At 47.6% G+C, this 18411-nt stretch overlaps 1 protein-coding gene across 1 annotated transcript in view; it reads right to left on the reverse strand.

Annotated features, from left to right (window-relative positions):
- Positions 1-1049: 1049 nt before the first annotated feature.
- LOC141111430 (uncharacterized) overlaps positions 1050-18411 on the reverse strand; it is a 96710-nt gene continuing 79348 nt past the window's right edge. Inside the window, exons 18-24 of the mRNA XM_073603728.1 lie at positions 16025-16089; positions 13096-13289; positions 10591-10756; positions 7565-7729; positions 4828-4901; positions 3229-3368; positions 1050-2047 (exon numbers count right to left, since the gene is read on the reverse strand). Of these exons, the coding sequence (XP_073459829.1) occupies positions 1997-2047; positions 3229-3368; positions 4828-4901; positions 7565-7729; positions 10591-10756; positions 13096-13289; positions 16025-16089 (855 nt within the window). The 3' untranslated portion in view covers positions 1050-1996. The remainder of the gene's footprint in view (positions 2048-3228; positions 3369-4827; positions 4902-7564; positions 7730-10590; positions 10757-13095; positions 13290-16024; positions 16090-18411) is intronic.

Consider the following 18411-nt stretch of genomic DNA (forward strand, 5'->3'; position numbering starts at 1 on the left):
GAATAGGTCATACAAAGCACTCCGTGATTGGGAGGAGGAGGGGCGGGGCACAGCAGCTGCTGAAGCTGAACCTGGAAGGCTCACCGTAAGAGTGCTGAGAGTAAAGTGATAGCTACACTCCCAGCGCTCATTAAAAATGTAAATTAAAGAGATAAGTCCAGGAGGGGGCATGCATCTCGTTGGAATTGCCCCTAGTAATCCAGAACATTTTCCAAAGTAGTTAAATTCCTGGAGTTCAGCTTTAAATAAGACATTTTTATAGAGATCCATTCATCAGAACAAAAAAAAAAAGGGACAACTGAGGAGGAAGGAGGGAGATCGATTCCCACAGATAGATCGCTCCTCCAAATGAGGAAGAGTCGGTGTGCCGCCATGAGCTGGAATTTCATCACATTACCAATGCTATGGGTTATTATGGAGCTCCAGGAGTACAGCTATCACTACACTCCCTGCCTTCTAATACAGAACATCTCTGCCCTCCCCTCCCCGCTCCATTCACAGAAGGCTTTGTATTTTGTAAATGGGTTCACATCATACAACGTACAAAGCGCTCTGTGATTGGGCAGGAGGAGGGGCGGGCACAGTGGCTTCATGTGACTCTGCAGCTGCTGGACTGAGCCTGGAAGGTCCCTCATGGGCAGGGCCTCCAAATGAGGAAGAGTCGCTGTGCCGCCGTGAGCTGGAATTTCATCACATTACTAATGCTATGGGTTATTATGGAGCTCCAGCAGTACAGCTATCACTACACTCCCTGCCTTCTAATACAGAACATCTCTGCCCTCCCCTCCCCGGTCCATTCACAGAAGGCTTTGTATTTTGTAAATGGGTTCACATCATACAACGTACAAAGCGCTCTGTGATTGGGCAGGAGGAGGGGCGGGCACAGTGGCTTCATGTGACTCTGCAGCTGCTGGAGCTGAGCCTGGAAGGTCCCTTATGGGCGGGGCCTCCATATAAGGAAGAGTCGCTGTGCCGCCGTGAGCTGGAATTTCCTCGCTTGTTCATCACCTTGTTATAAGTAAGGACTCGGCACTCTGCTTGTATGAGGTATTTGGATTTATTTCAGTTATATAAATAATTTTCATTCAAGCATTCTTCTCCAGTGTAAACCTCTAACCACATTATACCAATATACAGTATATAGAATATATATCGCAATCATATGACACAAATTCCGCATAGTTCTCCCGGGAACTACACCTCATGTCTGTTACATAATATAAAAGTTTGAATGTTCACCTTCGATCACAGAACAGAGTGCTTAGGGAACACGCTTTGTTCATTATAACAATGTATCACATATAAAAGTATCATCTATTCTTATGAAAAATACATTTCAATAAAAGAATTAGGAGTAAAAAATGTGCAAATCAGTGCTTTCAATTTAATATATAATGAAGACGTTCGTCAGGAAAGTGCTTAGTTTAATTTTTTTTTATGGCTTCAATAAAACTCCCAATATAGAAAAGTGCTAGCGATTAACGAGGGACATTATTTCCTTTTTCTGATTTGTTATATCAGTTTGTTATTTCTTGTTTCAGAGGCTGCCTGCATGTATATTTTTGCTGAATGATTTCTGGAGGTGAACCACCTACAGGGTGGGCCCCACTATGTGGGTGACTATGGATGTAGATTTAATAGAGATGAGAGGAGCAGTAAAGTGCAATCACTGTATGAAGCATGGAGTCCAGCATGTATACTGGGAGAAGGAAATATGGCAACCTCTGCAGATATTTATAGTTCTGTATAACAATAAGTGCGTTTTACACCCGGACAGGTGGAGATCAGAGACGTTTGAAGTCGGGGATTGGCTGAGGGCAGTGATACAGGAAGTGTGCAGCGTATAGCAGAACATCTTCAGTTCAGAGACGGTCCGGAGACTCGAAGGAGAACCCCTTCCCCTTTAAAGCGACATTTGTAGAAGTGCGGTACAATACGACTGGACTTTGCTGCTGAGCCCCACGTGGCGCGGCGACATTCGTAGGACGAATTCCGATCACCTGTCCCCTGTGGGGGTCATCACCACCTCCGGCCTTTTAATCTTGAACTGTGAAGGAAAAGAACAAACTGTTAGATACTTCAGTTTAAACCCTATCTACTTGTTTATTGGAGCTGTAAGGCAGGGCTGGGGCAAGGGGTGGGCAAAAGGGGAAGCTGCCCTGGGCGCAGCGTGTATTGTAGGGATGAGGGCGCTTCAACTATAAGGCTGACAGGCATAGTGACAGCGGCATCACTACTTCTGTCAGCCCAGCGCTGGAAGCGGGAAGGAAAGGAGAAGAGAGTCAGGAGGAGGTGCAGACTCTCTCCCCCTCCTCCTCATACGCTCGCACATAATTAGGGGAGGGGGGGCATAATTTGGCATTGATGATCTGAGCTTGCCCAGACCACATCATCGGACTGTGCCTGGACCATGTGATCTGACCTCGCCTGGACCATGTTATCGGACTGCGCCCGGACCATGTGGCTGGACTGCACCTGGATCATGTGATCTGACTGCGCCCGGACCATAGGATTGGACTGCGCCCGGACCATGTGATCTGACTGCGCCCGGACCATGTGATCTGACTGCGCCCGGACCATGTGATCTGACTGCGCCCGGACCATGTGATCTGACTGCGCCCGGACCATGTGATCTGACTGCGCCCGGACCATGTGATCTGACTGCGCTTGGACCATGTGATCTGACTGTGCCCGGACCATGTGGCTGGACTGCACCTGGATCATGTGATTGGACTGTGCCCGGACCATGTGATTGGACTGCGCCTGGACCATGTGATCTGACTGCGACCGGACCATGTGATCTGACTGCGACCGGACCATGTGATCTGACTGCGCCTGGACCATGTGATCGGACTGTGCCCGGACCATGTGATTGGACTGCACCTGGATCATGTGATTGGACTGCGCCTGGACCATGTGATTGGACTGCGCCCGGACCATGTGATTGGACTGCGCCCGGACCATGTGATTGGACTGCGCCTGGACCATGTGATTGGACTGCGCCTGGACCATGTGATTGGACTGCGCCCGGACCATGTGATTGGACTGCGCCCGGACCATGTGATTGGACTGCGCCCGGACCATGTGACTGGGCCACGCCTAGACTATGTGATCCAAAAGTGATCCCACCAAAATTGTGACCAAATTATAAAGAGCATTTCGGTGTTCATATTCCACCAGCAAGAGACAAAACACGACTGACACAAGTTCACAGGAGATCATATTTACCGATTGGGTGGTGTCCACTTGATCAAGTTTGGGCACATACTTCCCTGAAGGCAAGGTCGCATAGGGGTTCTCCTTTAAGGTATATTTTCCAGTTTTGGGTGAAAACGCCGCCATGCTGGCTCTAGCCAACGCGTCCAGATCTGCAATAATCCAACAAAAAACGATCGTTAGTAATGGTTGTGTGGTGGTGGATGGGGGACAATGGTGAGCTCCTCAGACCATGGAGCTTTGTAGGACAGCCCATAGAGGAGTCAGTAGAGGGAGGTTTTGGCATCTTTTACCTTCAATAGTACTCAGTGTAGTCAGTCTAACGTATAGATGTGTAAGCGGGAGGACTAACCTCAGAGATCAGCAATACAATTATAACTCTCGGCCAATCAGAATTAGAGGGGTGAGGTCATTGTATCCAGGCGGACCAGAAATCAGCCTTCTGAAGGGAACATGCAGAATAGGAAGGGTCAATTTTAAATCTTCCCTCCGCCCGCCCCCCTTCAGTCTTGCACAGGTGTACCGGCTCCTCCCCTTCAGTCTTGCACAGGTATGCCGGCTCCTCCCCTTCAGTCTTGCACAGGTGTACCGGCTCCTCCCCTTCAGTCTTGCACAGGTGTGCCGGCTCCTCCCCTTCAGTCTTGCACAGGTGTGCCGGCTCCTCCCCTTCAGTCTTGCACAGGTGTGCCGGCTCCTCCCCTTCAGTCTTGCACAGGTGTGCCGGCTCCTCCCCTTCAGTCTTGCACAGGCGTACCGGCTCCTCCCCCTCAGTCTTGCACAGGTGTGCCGGCTCCTCCCCTTCAGTCTTGCACAGGTGTGCCGGCTCCTCCCCTTCCGTCTTGCACAGGTGTAGCGGCTCCTCCCCTTCAGTCTTGCACACTGTGAGCTTCTCACCATGTGCATTAGAAGCTGCACCAAGTCAGATAGAGCCCCGCCTCCTTTCCTGGCTGGAGGACGTCCAGCATCATCTAGCACTTTCCTCCCCAGCCTGAGTGTCCCTGACCCCGCCCCTTTGCTTCATTGGATTCAGCTCTTTCAATAATGGAGGTTCAGCATCACATGTGGGTGTTAACTATGCAAATACAGCCTGCCTAGGAACGCCCACTCCTCCAGACTGACACCCACCCATCAAGGCATTGTGATATTTGCATAACTCCTCCCACTGCTTCACGACTGAAGGCTCTGAAGAGGAGTACTGAGGCCGGGGCTGGGATTTCACAAAGTTATTTACCACCCCCCTGCCAGCCCCTCCCCCATCAGCCATAATCTGCCTGCATTGCATAGAGAAGTTCAGAGACCTGGTGATGACGTGACGGTCTAATATAAAGTATATAATGAAAACACAAAGGTTGTATTTAAACATTTCATTATCAATTTCATGATGGGGGGGAGGCAAAATATAAGCAGATTAACCACTTCCTTACTGGGCTATAGCCAAAAGACGGCTGCAGTGCGGCCCCATTGTTCTGGGTGGGCACATACGGGCATCTTCCCGGAACCACGCCCCCTGCGGGCGCCCCGCATCGCCCCGCATTGCCTTGTATTTCCCTTATGAACAGATAACATGAAATGTTCTGACTGGACAGGAGCGGGTCACATGACTTTTCTTACCGGTGTGCTGGAAGTTCGTTCGTTCTTCATCATATGTGAACCACGTCTTGGACTCGCGTCTCTCCGCCTTCCAACTGAAGAACAAAAAAAAACGCTTTACTACTAAATCAGCCGATCGTTCCTCCAGTCTTCAGAAATCTAATGTTGGGAGGATGCTAAAGTTAAATCACTATTAAGGTGGAGAAGAATTCCTGTGGGGGGCGTGGCCAGAATGTCCAGGTATGTACAACAACGTGATCACATGATGACACTTACCTCTGACTGTGCCCCTCCCAACCTCAACCCCTCCCCACTCAATCCCCGCCAGTCACTCATTGGGCAGACACTGATGATGTCACTCTGCACACTGGAGTGACATCATCCCAGCACTTGGCTCCTGCAGATGCTCGGACTGCACACCAGACTGCACACTGGACTGCTCATGTGCTGCATTCGGTGTGCAGATTGCAAAAAAAAAATTGCTAGCAAGAAAGTAAGAGTTTTTTGGCAGAAGAGGCTTATAAAGACTTCTACCTGAAGACCCGACCCGGCCCAACCTGACCTGAAGACTCGGCCTGAAGACCCAACTTAAAGACCCGACCTGAAGACCTGACCTGAAGACCCGACCCGACCTGAAGACCCGACCCGGCCTGAAAACCCTGCCTGAAGACCCGACACGACCCGACCCGACACGACCTGAAGACCCAACCCAACCTGAAGACCTGACCTGAAGACCCAACCCGACCTGAAGACCCGACCCGGCCTGAAAACCCTGCCTGAAGACCCGACACGACCCAACCCGACACGACCTGAAGACCCAACCCAACCTGAAGACCTGACCTGAAGACCCAACCCGACCTGAAGACCCGACCCGGCCTGAAAACCCTGCCTGAAGACCCGACAAGACCTGACCCGACACGACCTGAAGACCCAACCCAACCTGAAGATCTGACCCGAAGACCCGACCTGCTGGCAATTTTTAGTTTTGAAACGTATTTCCACTTTTACAGTCAAATTTGAGAAGACCTCACTATGTGATTGTTATGTGTTCCCATTCACACCATGCCTTAAAAACATATACCATTTTTAAATATTTCTTAATTATTAGCTGTTTCTCTGGAGGAGGTTCTGAACACTCTTATGCCCCGTACACACGGTCGGATTTTCCGATGGAAAATGTCCGATCGGAGCGTGTTGTCGGAAATTCCGACCGTGTGTGGGCTCCATCGGACATTTTCCGTCGGATTTTCCGACACACAAAGTTGGAGAGCAGGAGATAAAATTTTCCGACAACAAAATCCGTTGTCGGAAATTCCGATCGTGTGTACACAAATCCGACGGACAAAGTGCCATGCATGCTCAGAATAAATAAAGAGATGAAAGCTATTGGCTACTGCCCCGTTTATAGTCCCGACGTACGTGTTTTACGTCACCGCGTTCAGAATGATCGGATTTTCCGACAACTTTGTGTGACCGTGTGTATGCAAGACAAGTTTGAGCCAACATCCGTCGGAAAAAATCCTAGGATTTTGTTGTCGGAATGTCCGAACAAAGTCCGACCGTGTGTACGCCCTATTAGAATGAGCCTGTCCCAAGTCTGTCCTCATTAGCATACAATGCAAGAAGCCCCACCCCTACACCATTAACCCTTTGTTAGGACAGACAGTGTTCAAATCGAATTACAATTGGTAATGAAGATCTGCTAGCGCAGTACAGAGGGGGTTAGTTATGACAAACACAGCCGCCCCGCCTCCTTATAGACAAAGGGAACTATGTGGGATTTTTCCTTTTTGGAGGATCCAGAATAGAACATCGGTGATCGGCAATCTTTCATTTCTGCCATATGAATGGGAATATGTAAGAAATATAGAGTGGGTGTTGGGCTCCATTCACACTTGTGCAGCTTGTCATGTGACTTTGGACATATAAAGTCGCATGACAAGTGGCCACCCATTTATTTCAATGGAAGCCGTTCAAATCTATGCGACTTAAAAAGGTTCCTGCACTACTTTTATGTGACTTTCGTACAACTTGAGTGCCATAGACTGCAATGTAAACTCTCAAAAGTCGCATCAATACGACAGTAGTGCAACAGCCAAAGACACACCCATCCAAAGTCACACCCACCCAAAGTCACACCCACCCAAAGACACACCCACCCAAAGTTGCAATGGAAATCGCAGGACTTTGGAGTCGCATAGATGCCTTATACCATTTTGGCTGCAAAAGTGGAAATATACTTTTCGGGTTTACTTCTGCTTTAAGTTTCTGGTCCCAGCTCCGCCCTGATGGCCGTTACCATGGAGATCTTCTGTTATACTTTATGTGGAGTTCAGAAGAAGGAGGAAGACTTCCGTCGTGCGTTTTAGCACAATTTTCACGCGTTTTGTCACACAGAAATTCTGATTTTAAAAATGGCAAAAAAATGTTTGAAGTTCTTTTGGTGCCGTTCTTTCTTAATAGCAGACCAAACACGGTGCAAATTTTGCCACAATTGTCAGGCGTTGCCTAACGCTCGTGGCTCAGTGCCAAAATTTGCTGGGGGAGGGGCCTATTCAAATTTATGGTGCTGCTCCAAAATCACGCCACAATAACGTGCGACAAGACACGCAGGTCGCTCAGGTGTGAGCGGGCCTAAAGCAGAGAGTACAAAATCTGCGTTTTATTATTGTGACTTTTATCGGAATGTTTTCATTTTCTATATAAATAATAAAGATGGCTCCCCTCCCCCACCATGGTGTCATTGCTTCATACATACATGAACATCATCTTCTTCCGGACAAATATGGCGGTGAAGATCAGAACGATGAGAAGAAGGATCACTCCACCGATGAGGCCAAAGATCAGTCCATAGAATCCCGCACTCTGACTGTACAATTCGCACTGCTGGCCGCTGTACTGGTAGAAGTTATAATTGTAACACCTGAAGAAGAGAAATCCGTCATCAGAACATCAGTCCAGAGACTTCTCCACCACACTCAGCCCCCCGGGTCCCGGGTCAATGTATCCCTTGAAGGGCCGCTGTGGACAAACTTTGTGCATCTATGACATCATCGTGAGACACTTCTGACATCATTGAGAATTCATTGGCAGGAGGATTCGACCTGCTGGTCACCTCCACCTGACCTGCTATTGGCTTCCTTCTAGTGGGTTCTGCATCCCCATAGACTTGTATGGAAATGGGAACAAAAGTCAGTCCACACAGAGCCCACTAAAAGTCCACACAGAGCCCACAGATTCCACACACAGATCCCACAGAGTCCACACACAGAGCCCACAGATTCCACACACAGAGCCCACAGATTCCACACACAGATCCCACAGATTCCACACACAGATCCCACAGAGTCCACACACAGATCCCACAGATTCCACACACAGAGCCCACAGATTCCACGCACAGAGCCCACAGATTCCACACACAGATCCCACAGAGTCCACACACAGAGCCCACAGATTCCACACACAGAGCCCACAGATTCCACACACAGATCCCACAGATTCCACACACAGATCCCACAGATTCCACACACAGATCCCACAGAGTCCACACACAGATCCCACAGATTCCACACACAGAGCCCACAGATTCCACGCACAGAGCCCACAGATTCCACGCACAGAGCCCACAGATTCCACGCACAGAGCCCACAGATTCCACGCACAGATCCCACAGATTCCACACACAGATCCCACAGAGTCCACACAGATCCCACAGAGTCCACACAGATCCCACAGAGTCCACACAGATCCCACAGAGTCCACACAGATCCCACAGATTCCACACAGATCCCACTAAAAGTCTACACAGAGCCCACGCACAGATCCCACAGAGTCCACACACAGAGCCCACAGATTCCACACACAGATCCCACAGAGTCCACACACAGAGCCCACAGATTCCACACACAGATCCCACAGAGTCCACACACAGAGCCCACAGATTCCACACACAGATCCCACAGAGTCCACACACAGAGCCCACAGATTCCACACACAGAGCCCACAGATTCCACACACAGAGCCCACAGAGTCCACACACAGATCCCACAGATTCCACACACAGAGCCCACAGATTCCACACACAGATCCCACAGAGTCCACACACAGATCCCACAGAGTCCACACACAGATCCCACAGAGTCCACACACAGAGCCCACAGATTCCACACACAGAGCCCACAGATTCCACACACAGAGCCCACAGATTCCACACACAGATCCCACAGATTCCACACACAGATCCCACAGAGTCCACACACAGATCCCACAGAGTCCACACACAGAGCCCACAGATTCCACGCACAGAGCCCACAGATTCCACGCACAGATCCCACAGATTCCACACACAGATCCCACAGAGTCCACACAGATCCCACAGAGTCCACACAGATCCCACAGATTCCACACAGATCCCACTAAAAGTCTACACAGAGCCCACGCACAGATCCCACAGAGTCCACACACAGAGCCCACAGATTCCACACACAGATCCCACAGAGTCCACACACAGAGCCCACAGATTCCACACACAGAGCCCACAGATTCCACACACAGAGCCCACAGAGTCCACACACAGAGCCCACAGAGTCCACACACAGAGCCCACAGATTCCACACACAGATCCCACAGAGTCCACACACAGAGCCCACAGATTCCACACACAGAGCCCACAGATTCCACACACAGATCCCACAGAGTCCACACACAGAGCCCACAGAGTCCACACACAGAGCCCACAGAGTCCACACACAGAGCCCACAGATTCCACACACAGATCCCACAGAGTCCACACAGATCCCACAGATTCCACACAGATCCCACTAAAAGTCTACACAGAGCCCACGCACAGATCCCACAGATTCCACACACAGATCCCACAGAGTCCACACACAGATCCCACAGATTCCACACACAGAGCCCACAGATTCCACACACAGAGCTCACAGAGTCCACACACAGATCCCACAGATTCCACACACAGAGCCCACAGATTCCACACACAGAGCTCACAGAGTCCACACACAGAGCCCACAGATTCCACACACAGATTCCACACACAGATCCCACAGATTCCACACACAGATTCCACAGATTCCACACACATCCCAGAGATTCCACACACAGATCCCACACACAGAATCCACACAGAAATAACACTTTTTTTGGGGACTGAAATCTATGATAAGAATTGGGAGGGCTCATTAGATTCCTTGAGATAAGAAGTGTGCACAGGACCAGGGATCTGAAAACACAGCTACCCTCTTTCTGCCTACATAACGTATTGGTACCTCCCTGAGCAGCAGAGTGTTGTGAGTGTGAACACCCCTCACAATGGAGTCGGCACAGCGGAGGGCAGATAAGGGCTCAGACCTCACACAGCCCTTCCCTGTCCACACTGCTAACAAATGATGATCGGCCCGATTTATTCCTCATGTATTTCAATGCAAATAAAATGCCCTTCAATGTAAGAGGAAAGATTGTAACTCTTCAGTAGAGAACAGATGTGTTACCGACATATGGAGCCATAATACTTACTGACATATAGAGCCATAATACTTACTGACATATGGAGCCATAATACTTACTGACATATAGAGCCATAATACTTACTGACATATAGAGCCATAATACTGACATATAGAGCCATAATACTTACTGACATATAGAGCCATAATACTTACTGACATATGGAGCCATAATACTTACTGACATATACAGCCATAATACTTACTGACATATAGAGCCATAATACTTACTGACATATAGAGCCATAATACTTACTGACATATGGAGCCATTGGGCGCATTGTAGCAGTCTCCACGGTGATTGCAGTAGGCGGGGTCATTGAAGCACGGCCCGGTACAGAAGCAGGTCGTGTTGTCACATGTGACTTTGTACCCGGAGTAGCCCAAACTACAATTCACATATTCCTTCAGCTGGTCGACCTCTGAGAAGTGAGGGACACAATATTAGGAACACTTCCATGCATTGCACTTTAGCGCCAAACATATTAATATACTGTTTATATTGAACTATGACACATTGCACATATATACTGTATATAAAGGAGAGAGAGAGGCCTGATCATCATATAAGGTCCTCTGCACAGCTGGGACTAATAATGAGCTGAGATTTGGACCCAGGAATGGAGGCGTTATCCCACCCAAAGCTCTACAAAGTCTCTGGGCTCCAGGATCCAGGATAGAATGTATAGATATGAGAAAACAAAAAGTTTGCTTCCTCTATAACAAAAAGAATCAAGACCTACAAGTCAGTGTAAGAGGAACTGTTAGCATGGAAATCTTTATATCTTTATTATTTCACCCCCCCCCCCCAGGTACTGCAATGGTGAGATCTTCCCAAACAGAGTTCCAGCACTCCCCTCCCCCCATCCTCCCAAACTCCTCTGGCTGCACTTTTTACAATGTAATATAATGGAAACTCAACTCCAGAATTGTGTGAGAGACCCCCAACCCAATGGCTGCAGACGGGTGCCGGATCTCCCAGGCTTGGAGACCTTCCTCCCGGAGGACTCAAGGTATACAGTATCTCACAAAAGTAAGTACACCCCTCAGTGACATTTGTGTAAATCTTTTCTTCTATCTTTTCATGTGACAACACTGAAGAAATGACACTTGTCTACAATGTAAAGTAGTGAGTGTACAGCTTGTATAACAGTGTAAATTTGCTGTCCCCTCAAAAAAACTTAACACACAGCCATTAATGTCTAAACCGCTGGCAACAAAAGTCAGTACACCCCTAAGTGAAAATGTCCAAATTGGGCCCAATTAGCCATTTTCCCTCCCCGGTGTCATGTGACTCGTTAGTGTTACAAGGTCTCAGGTGTGAATGGGGAGCAGGTGTGTTAAATTTGGTGTTATCGCTCTCACTCTCTCATACTGGTCACTGGAAGTACAACATGGCACCTCATGGCAAAGAACTCTCTGAGGATCTGAAAAAAAGAATTGTTGCTCTACATAAAGATGGTCTAGGCTATTAGAAGATTGCTGAGACCCTGAAACTGAGCTGCAGCACGGTGGCCAAGACCATACAGTGGTATAACAGGACAGGTTCCACTCAGAACAGGCCTCGCCATGGTCCACCAAAGAACTTGAGGTCACGTGCTCAGCGTCATATCCAGAGGTTGTCTTTGGGAAATAGACGTATGAGTGCTGCCAGCATTGCTGCAGAGGTTGTAGGGGTGGGGGGGTCAGCCTGTCAGTGCTCAGACCATACGCCGCACACTGCATCAAATTGGTCTACATGGCTGTCGTCCCAGAAGGAAGCCTCTTCTAAAGATGATGTACAAGAAAGTCCACAAAGTTTGCTGAAGACAAGCAGACTAAGGACATGGATTACTGGAACCATGTCCTGTGGTCTGATGAGACCAAGATAAACTTATTTGGTTCAGATGGTGACAAGCGTGTGTGGGGGCAACCAGGTGAGGAGGACAAAGACAAGTGTGTCTTGTCTACAGTCAAGCATGGTGGTGGGAGTGTCATGGTCTGGGGCTGCATGAGTGCTGCCGGCACTGGGGGGCTACAGATCATTGAGGGGACCATGAATGCCAACATGTACTGTGATATACTGAAGCAGAGCATGATCCCCTCCCTTCAGAGACTGGACCGCAGGGCAGTATTCCAACATGATAACCACCCCAAACACGCCTCGAAGACCACCACTGCCTTGCTAAAGAAGCTGAGGGTAAAGGTGATGGACTGGCCAAGCATGTCTCCAGACCTAAACCCTATTGATCATCTGTGGGACATCCTCAAACGGAAGGTGGAGGAGCGCAAGGTCTCTAACATCCACCAGCTCTGTGATGTCATCATGGAGGAGGGGAAGAGGACTCCAGTGACAACCTGTGAAGCTCTGGTGACCTCCATGCCCAAGAGGGTTAAGGCAGTGCTGGAAAATAATGGTGGCCACACAAAATATTGACACTTTGGGCCCAATTTGGAGATTTTCACTTAGGGGTGTACTGACTTTTGTTGCCAGCGGTTTAGACATTAATGGCTGTGTGTTGAGTTATTTTGAGGGGACAGTAAATTTACACTGTTATACAAGCTGTACACTCACTACTTTACATTGTAGACAAGTGTCATTTCTTCAGTGTTGTCACATGAAAAGATAGAAGAAAAGATTTATAAAAATGTCACTGAGGGGTGTACTTACTTTTGTCAGATACTGTATATCTGAGAAAGCAACATCTGACTTGAAGCTCTGGCTTTACCATAACAAATACAAAAGCCACCATTTATTATTTCCAGTAACAATGACACTTACGTGTTACAGTTGTTGGAGTAGCGGACAGATTGCGCAAAGAGGCACTGGCGTTCACCGCTTGGCTGATGTCTGGTAATGAGCTGACCAGCGAGGAGTTCAGAGCTCCCTCCAGGCCGTTGTTGATGAAGTTAATTCCGGTCTGGTTATTGGGGTACGCATAGACTGCACTGCTATTCACAATCACACTTCCTTCACTGGGAAAACAAATAGAAAGTTCAGAGTCATTCACAGATGTGAAAACAAAACCCAATATAATACTTCAGGTAAAATAAAAATGGTTGGGTCATTTCTAGCTTAGTCAGTAAACAAGCCAAAGGTGGGTAACAAGTGGTGGCAGATTGGGATCAAGCAGAAGTGTAGTCAAGGAACAAGCCAAGGGTCGGCAACAAATGGCAGTGGCGATATGGACAGCTGCAGAAGTGACAAAGCGAGATACTGGCTGGAGACGAGCACAATAATCTGGCAAACAGGAAGTGCCAAGGCATGGCTTGCAAAGCGAGTTCATGGGAGGAGCAAAGAGTTCAAGCTTCACTAGAAACAAGAGACATGGAAAAGTTGTCTAAGGAATCAGGCAAGGTGATGTCCAGCAGCTCAGGTGGCACAATGAGAACAGATATAGCCAGACACTGCAGAGGTTACAGGTTCAGGGGCATTCTTCTCACTGATCACCAATGTAAGGAACATTCTTCCCACTGATCACCAATGTAAGGAACATTCTTCTCACTGATCACCAATGTAAGGAACATTCTTCTCACTGATCACCAATGTAAGGAACATTCTTCCCACTGATCACCAATGTAAGGAACATTCTTCCCACTGATCACCAATGTAAGGAACATTCTTCTCACTGACCACCAATGTAAGGGACATTCTTCTCACTGATCACCAATGTAAGGAACATTCTTCCCACTGATCACCAATGTAAGGAACATTCTTCTCACTGATCACCAATGTAAGGAACATTCTTCTCACTGATCACCAATGTAAGGAACATTCTTCTCACTGATCACCAATGTAAGGAACATTCTTCTCACTGATCACCAATGTAAGGGACATTCTTCTCACTGATCACCAATGTAAGGAACATTCTTCTCACTGACCACCAATGTAAGGGACATTCTTCTCACTGATCACCAATGTAAGGAACATTCTTCCCACTGATCACCAATGTAAGGAACATTCTTCCCACTGACCACCAATGTAAGGAACATTCTTCTCACTGATCACCAATGTAAGGAACATTCTTCTCACTGACCACCAATGTAAGGGACATTCTTCTCACTGATCACCAATGTAAGGAACATTCTTCTCACTGATCACCAATGTAAGGAACATTTTTCTCACTGATCACCAATGTAAGGGACATTCTTCTCACTGATCACCAATGTAAGGAACATTCTTCTCACTGATCACCAATGTAAGGAACATTCTTCTCACTGATCACCAATGTAAGGAGCATTCTTCTCACTGATCACCAATGTAAGGAACATTCTTCTCACTGATCACCAATGTAAGGAACATTCTTCTCACTGATCACCAATGTAAGGAACATTCTTCTCACTGATCACCAATGTAAGGAACATTCTTCTCACTGATCACCAATGTAAGGAACATTCTTCTCACTGATCACCAATGTAAGGGACATTCTTCTCACTGATCACCAATGTAAGGGACATTCTTCCCACTGATCACCAATGTAAGGAGCATTCTTCTCACTGATCACCAATGTAAGGAACATTCTTCTCACTGATCACCAATGTAAGGAACATTCTTCTCACTGATCACCAATGTAAGGAACATTCTTCTCACTGATCACCAATGTAAGGAACATTCTTCTCACTGATCACCAATGTAAGGAACATTCTTCCCACTGATCACCAATGTAAGGAACATTCTTCCCACTGATCACCAATGTAAGGAACATTCTTCTCACTGATCACCAATGTAAGGAACATTCTTCTCACTGATCACCAATGTAAGGAACATTCTTCTCACTGACCACCAATGTAAGGGACATTCTTCCCACTGATCACCAATGTAAGGAGCATTCTTCTCACTGATCACCAATGTAAGGGACATTCTTCTCCACTGATCACCAATGTAAGGAACATTCTTCTCACTGATCACCAATGTAAGGAACATTCTTCTCACTGACCACCAATGTAAGGGACATTCTTCTCACTGATCACCAATGTAAGGAACATTCTTCTCACTGATCACCAATGTAAGGGACATTCTTCTCACTGATCACCAATGTAAGGAACATTCTTCCCACTGATCACCAATGTAAGGAACATTCTTCTCACTGATCATTAATGTAAGGAACATTCTTCTCACTGATCACCAATGTAAGGAACATTCTTCTCACTGATCACCAATGTAAGGAACATTCTTCCCACTGATCACCAATGTAAGGAACATTCTTCTCACTGATCACCAATGTAAGGACATTCTTCTCACTGATCACCAATGTAAGGAACATTCTTCTCACTGATCACCAATGTAAGGGACATTCTTCTCACTGATCACCAATGTAAGGAACATTCTTCTCACTGATCACCAATGTAAGGAACATTCTTCTCACTGATCACCAATGTAAGGAACATTCTTCTCACTGATCACCAATGTAAGGAGCATTCTTCTCACTGATCACCAATGTAAGGAACATTCTTCCCACTGATCACCAATGTAAGGAACATTCTTCTCACTGATCACCAATGTAAGGAACATTCTTCTCACTGATCACCAATCTAAGGAGCATTCTCCTAATGGCCCCCCATGTATTTGTAGCTGGGGTTCTCTGAGACCTGAAACTTTTTACAGGTTCCTCCAGGGTGAGAAGGCTGAGAAAAGCTGTAGAAGGACTCATTGAAATGATGTAAATTCAAGAAAATGTTTTCAAAAGCCATCCTTAGCTGATGATTTTTACCTGAAACCGAAGATGATCACGTTCACAAAAAAATCAGGAGCGACTTTCCGGAAAATGCTGGTGAGCTGTGAAAACAGACAACAGAATGTGTGAGAAGACACTCCAGACAAGGCGTTTTCTTGTTTCTGGTGCTCAGATACAGTGTAGTTCTACTTCCAGCTGTCTGTGTGTAGACAGGTGCCTACAAATGTTGAGTTATTGTTTAGTTAGTTCTGGACTGTCCAGGTAGAGAGAGAGTTTATATGGGATTTGCATTTTCCTGGGCTTTTTGGGGCTTTGCCCTCTACCCTGTTCTGTAGATAAATAAGGGGAAGGCTGGGCTCGAGCAGTGACGGCTGGTGAGGTTTTTTTTTGGGGGGGGGGGTCGGCAAACAACCCCCCCTCCACGGCATGGCACACTTCCCCACCACCACTCGTTGTCCTTACCGTGGATGTGGGCGGTGAAAGCGTGGCGGGCTCGGGGAAAGCTGATCCGGTGCCCTCTCCTGGAGCAGCTTCCACGATGTCTCTTTCCTCCCGGCGCTAGGCATTCAATAGAATCACCAGACATTTTGGCCAATCGGGAAACAGGTTTCATACCTGCTTCCCGAATGGCGGGGAGGAGGATCAGTGTTGCCACAGCAAATTTTCATTCGCTGTGGCAACACACCGGGTAGGTTCCAGATGCAATGCTCTGCGTCCCGGGCCCACACTATTTTGAAACCTATTAGAGCCCATGGCTCTAATCATCGCTTCAAAAAAAAAAAAAACCCTGGCAGCTCTAATTCATAAGCTGGTGACCCGAAAGGGGCCAGACACATGAAAAAGGGCGGCCCTATTTATGCTATGCATGAATTTATCCATTGCATATAGGGGGTAGGGTTGCCACATCATCCCTTTAATCCAGGACACACATTAATTACATGGGGTTCTGTGGCTGATTAAGGAGGTAAATAAACTCACTTGGTGTCTTATCTGCATTAAATGAGCCTCAGAACCCGAGTAATTCATATGTGTCCTGGAGTAAAGGGATGAAGTGGCAACCCTAAGGGGGGTGGCGAGGAAAGAGGGGGTGCCCCTAATAGACGGACCGCCCCTGCTCAAGTGCCTCCAGGACTGCATGGGAAAGCGAGAAGGTCCAGTCCAAGGAGAAGATGTAGCCTGGAGCAACACTCAACTACCACCCTAGGGAATCTGCCTACAAGGACTTTACCAATGAAGGATCTCTACCTGCACCTGATTTTTGCACTATGAGAGCTTCAGTAAAGATTTTAAACTGTTCTAAGCCTGGTCTGAAGTTATTAAAAGGGGTGAATGGTGGTACTTGGTGTATCAGAAGAACAGGGCCCTTTAAAGCACACATGGGGTGCAAGAGAAAGGCCACCACAAAAGGGTGAGGAAGTCAGAGGAAGAGGATAGTTGCCACAGGTAACTATAGACTGGTGGAATGTGTAACAGCTAGTCCACAAAGCGTGGCATCTGGCGTATGTGACAGGTCTTCCGGTAAAGAAGGGGCCGGTGCTCTGGATCCCTCCCCAGTGGTTGGTCCCCTCCCGAAATATTTGGGACTGAACCTGCAGTATGGAGATCCCACATACCTGAGCACATGGTATGGGAGAATAGAAGGAGTTAATGAAGTGCACAGATGAGGTTCACCCTGGGTATACGGTGGGACCCCATTCTGTTCCTGGGAGTGAGGTGGCAGAAGTACGATGGACTGGTGGAGGGGGTACGGGCTCAGCAGGGACAGTGCGTTTTTACAAAGAGACTCTGTATATTGCCCTACTGTACACAGAGTACGGCTCATCTCTAAGCCGGGGTGCCACCATAATACTGACTTTCACATGAACGTGATCCCCGCCTGGTCCCGGGCATTAATGAGCGTTCACACAAGGAAGGTGCCCCCGGATGCAGGGAAAGTGGTCTCTGCCCACATGTGGAAGGTACTTATTCATTAGGTGACCCTACAGGGCAGATGGACCGAGGTCTATAGGAGATTTGTCATTGTATAAAGCGGTACTTGAGACAGAACATTGTTTTTGGCTTAGATACAAAATTAGCGAATCTGGAGTTGATTTACTAAAGGCAGAGAGGGAATTCTCCCAGAGCTTAGTGAATGAGGTGAAAAGTTACTTTGCAAACAACAAGTATTTTTGCTTGCACATGATTGGATGATGGAAGTCAGCAGATCTCATTCACTAAGTTAAGGGAAAATTCCCTCACAAAGTCTATTTAGGACTCCCTTTCAGGTGGCTTAACCCCTCCAGGACCAAAGTCCCTGTAATCAGGGATTGGGGGCTCTTTCCCACCCAAAAGTCTTTTGGAGCCTCTCCATTCCGGGTCCCAAATGAGGAATTACTAATCCAGAGTGTTCTGTAAATCAGTCGTTTCCCCCTGTTCTGCCTTCA

Source organism: Aquarana catesbeiana, linkage group LG10 (genome assembly GCF_042186555.1).
Source record: "Aquarana catesbeiana isolate 2022-GZ linkage group LG10, ASM4218655v1, whole genome shotgun sequence".
Taxonomy (NCBI): domain Eukaryota; kingdom Metazoa; phylum Chordata; class Amphibia; order Anura; family Ranidae; genus Aquarana; species Aquarana catesbeiana.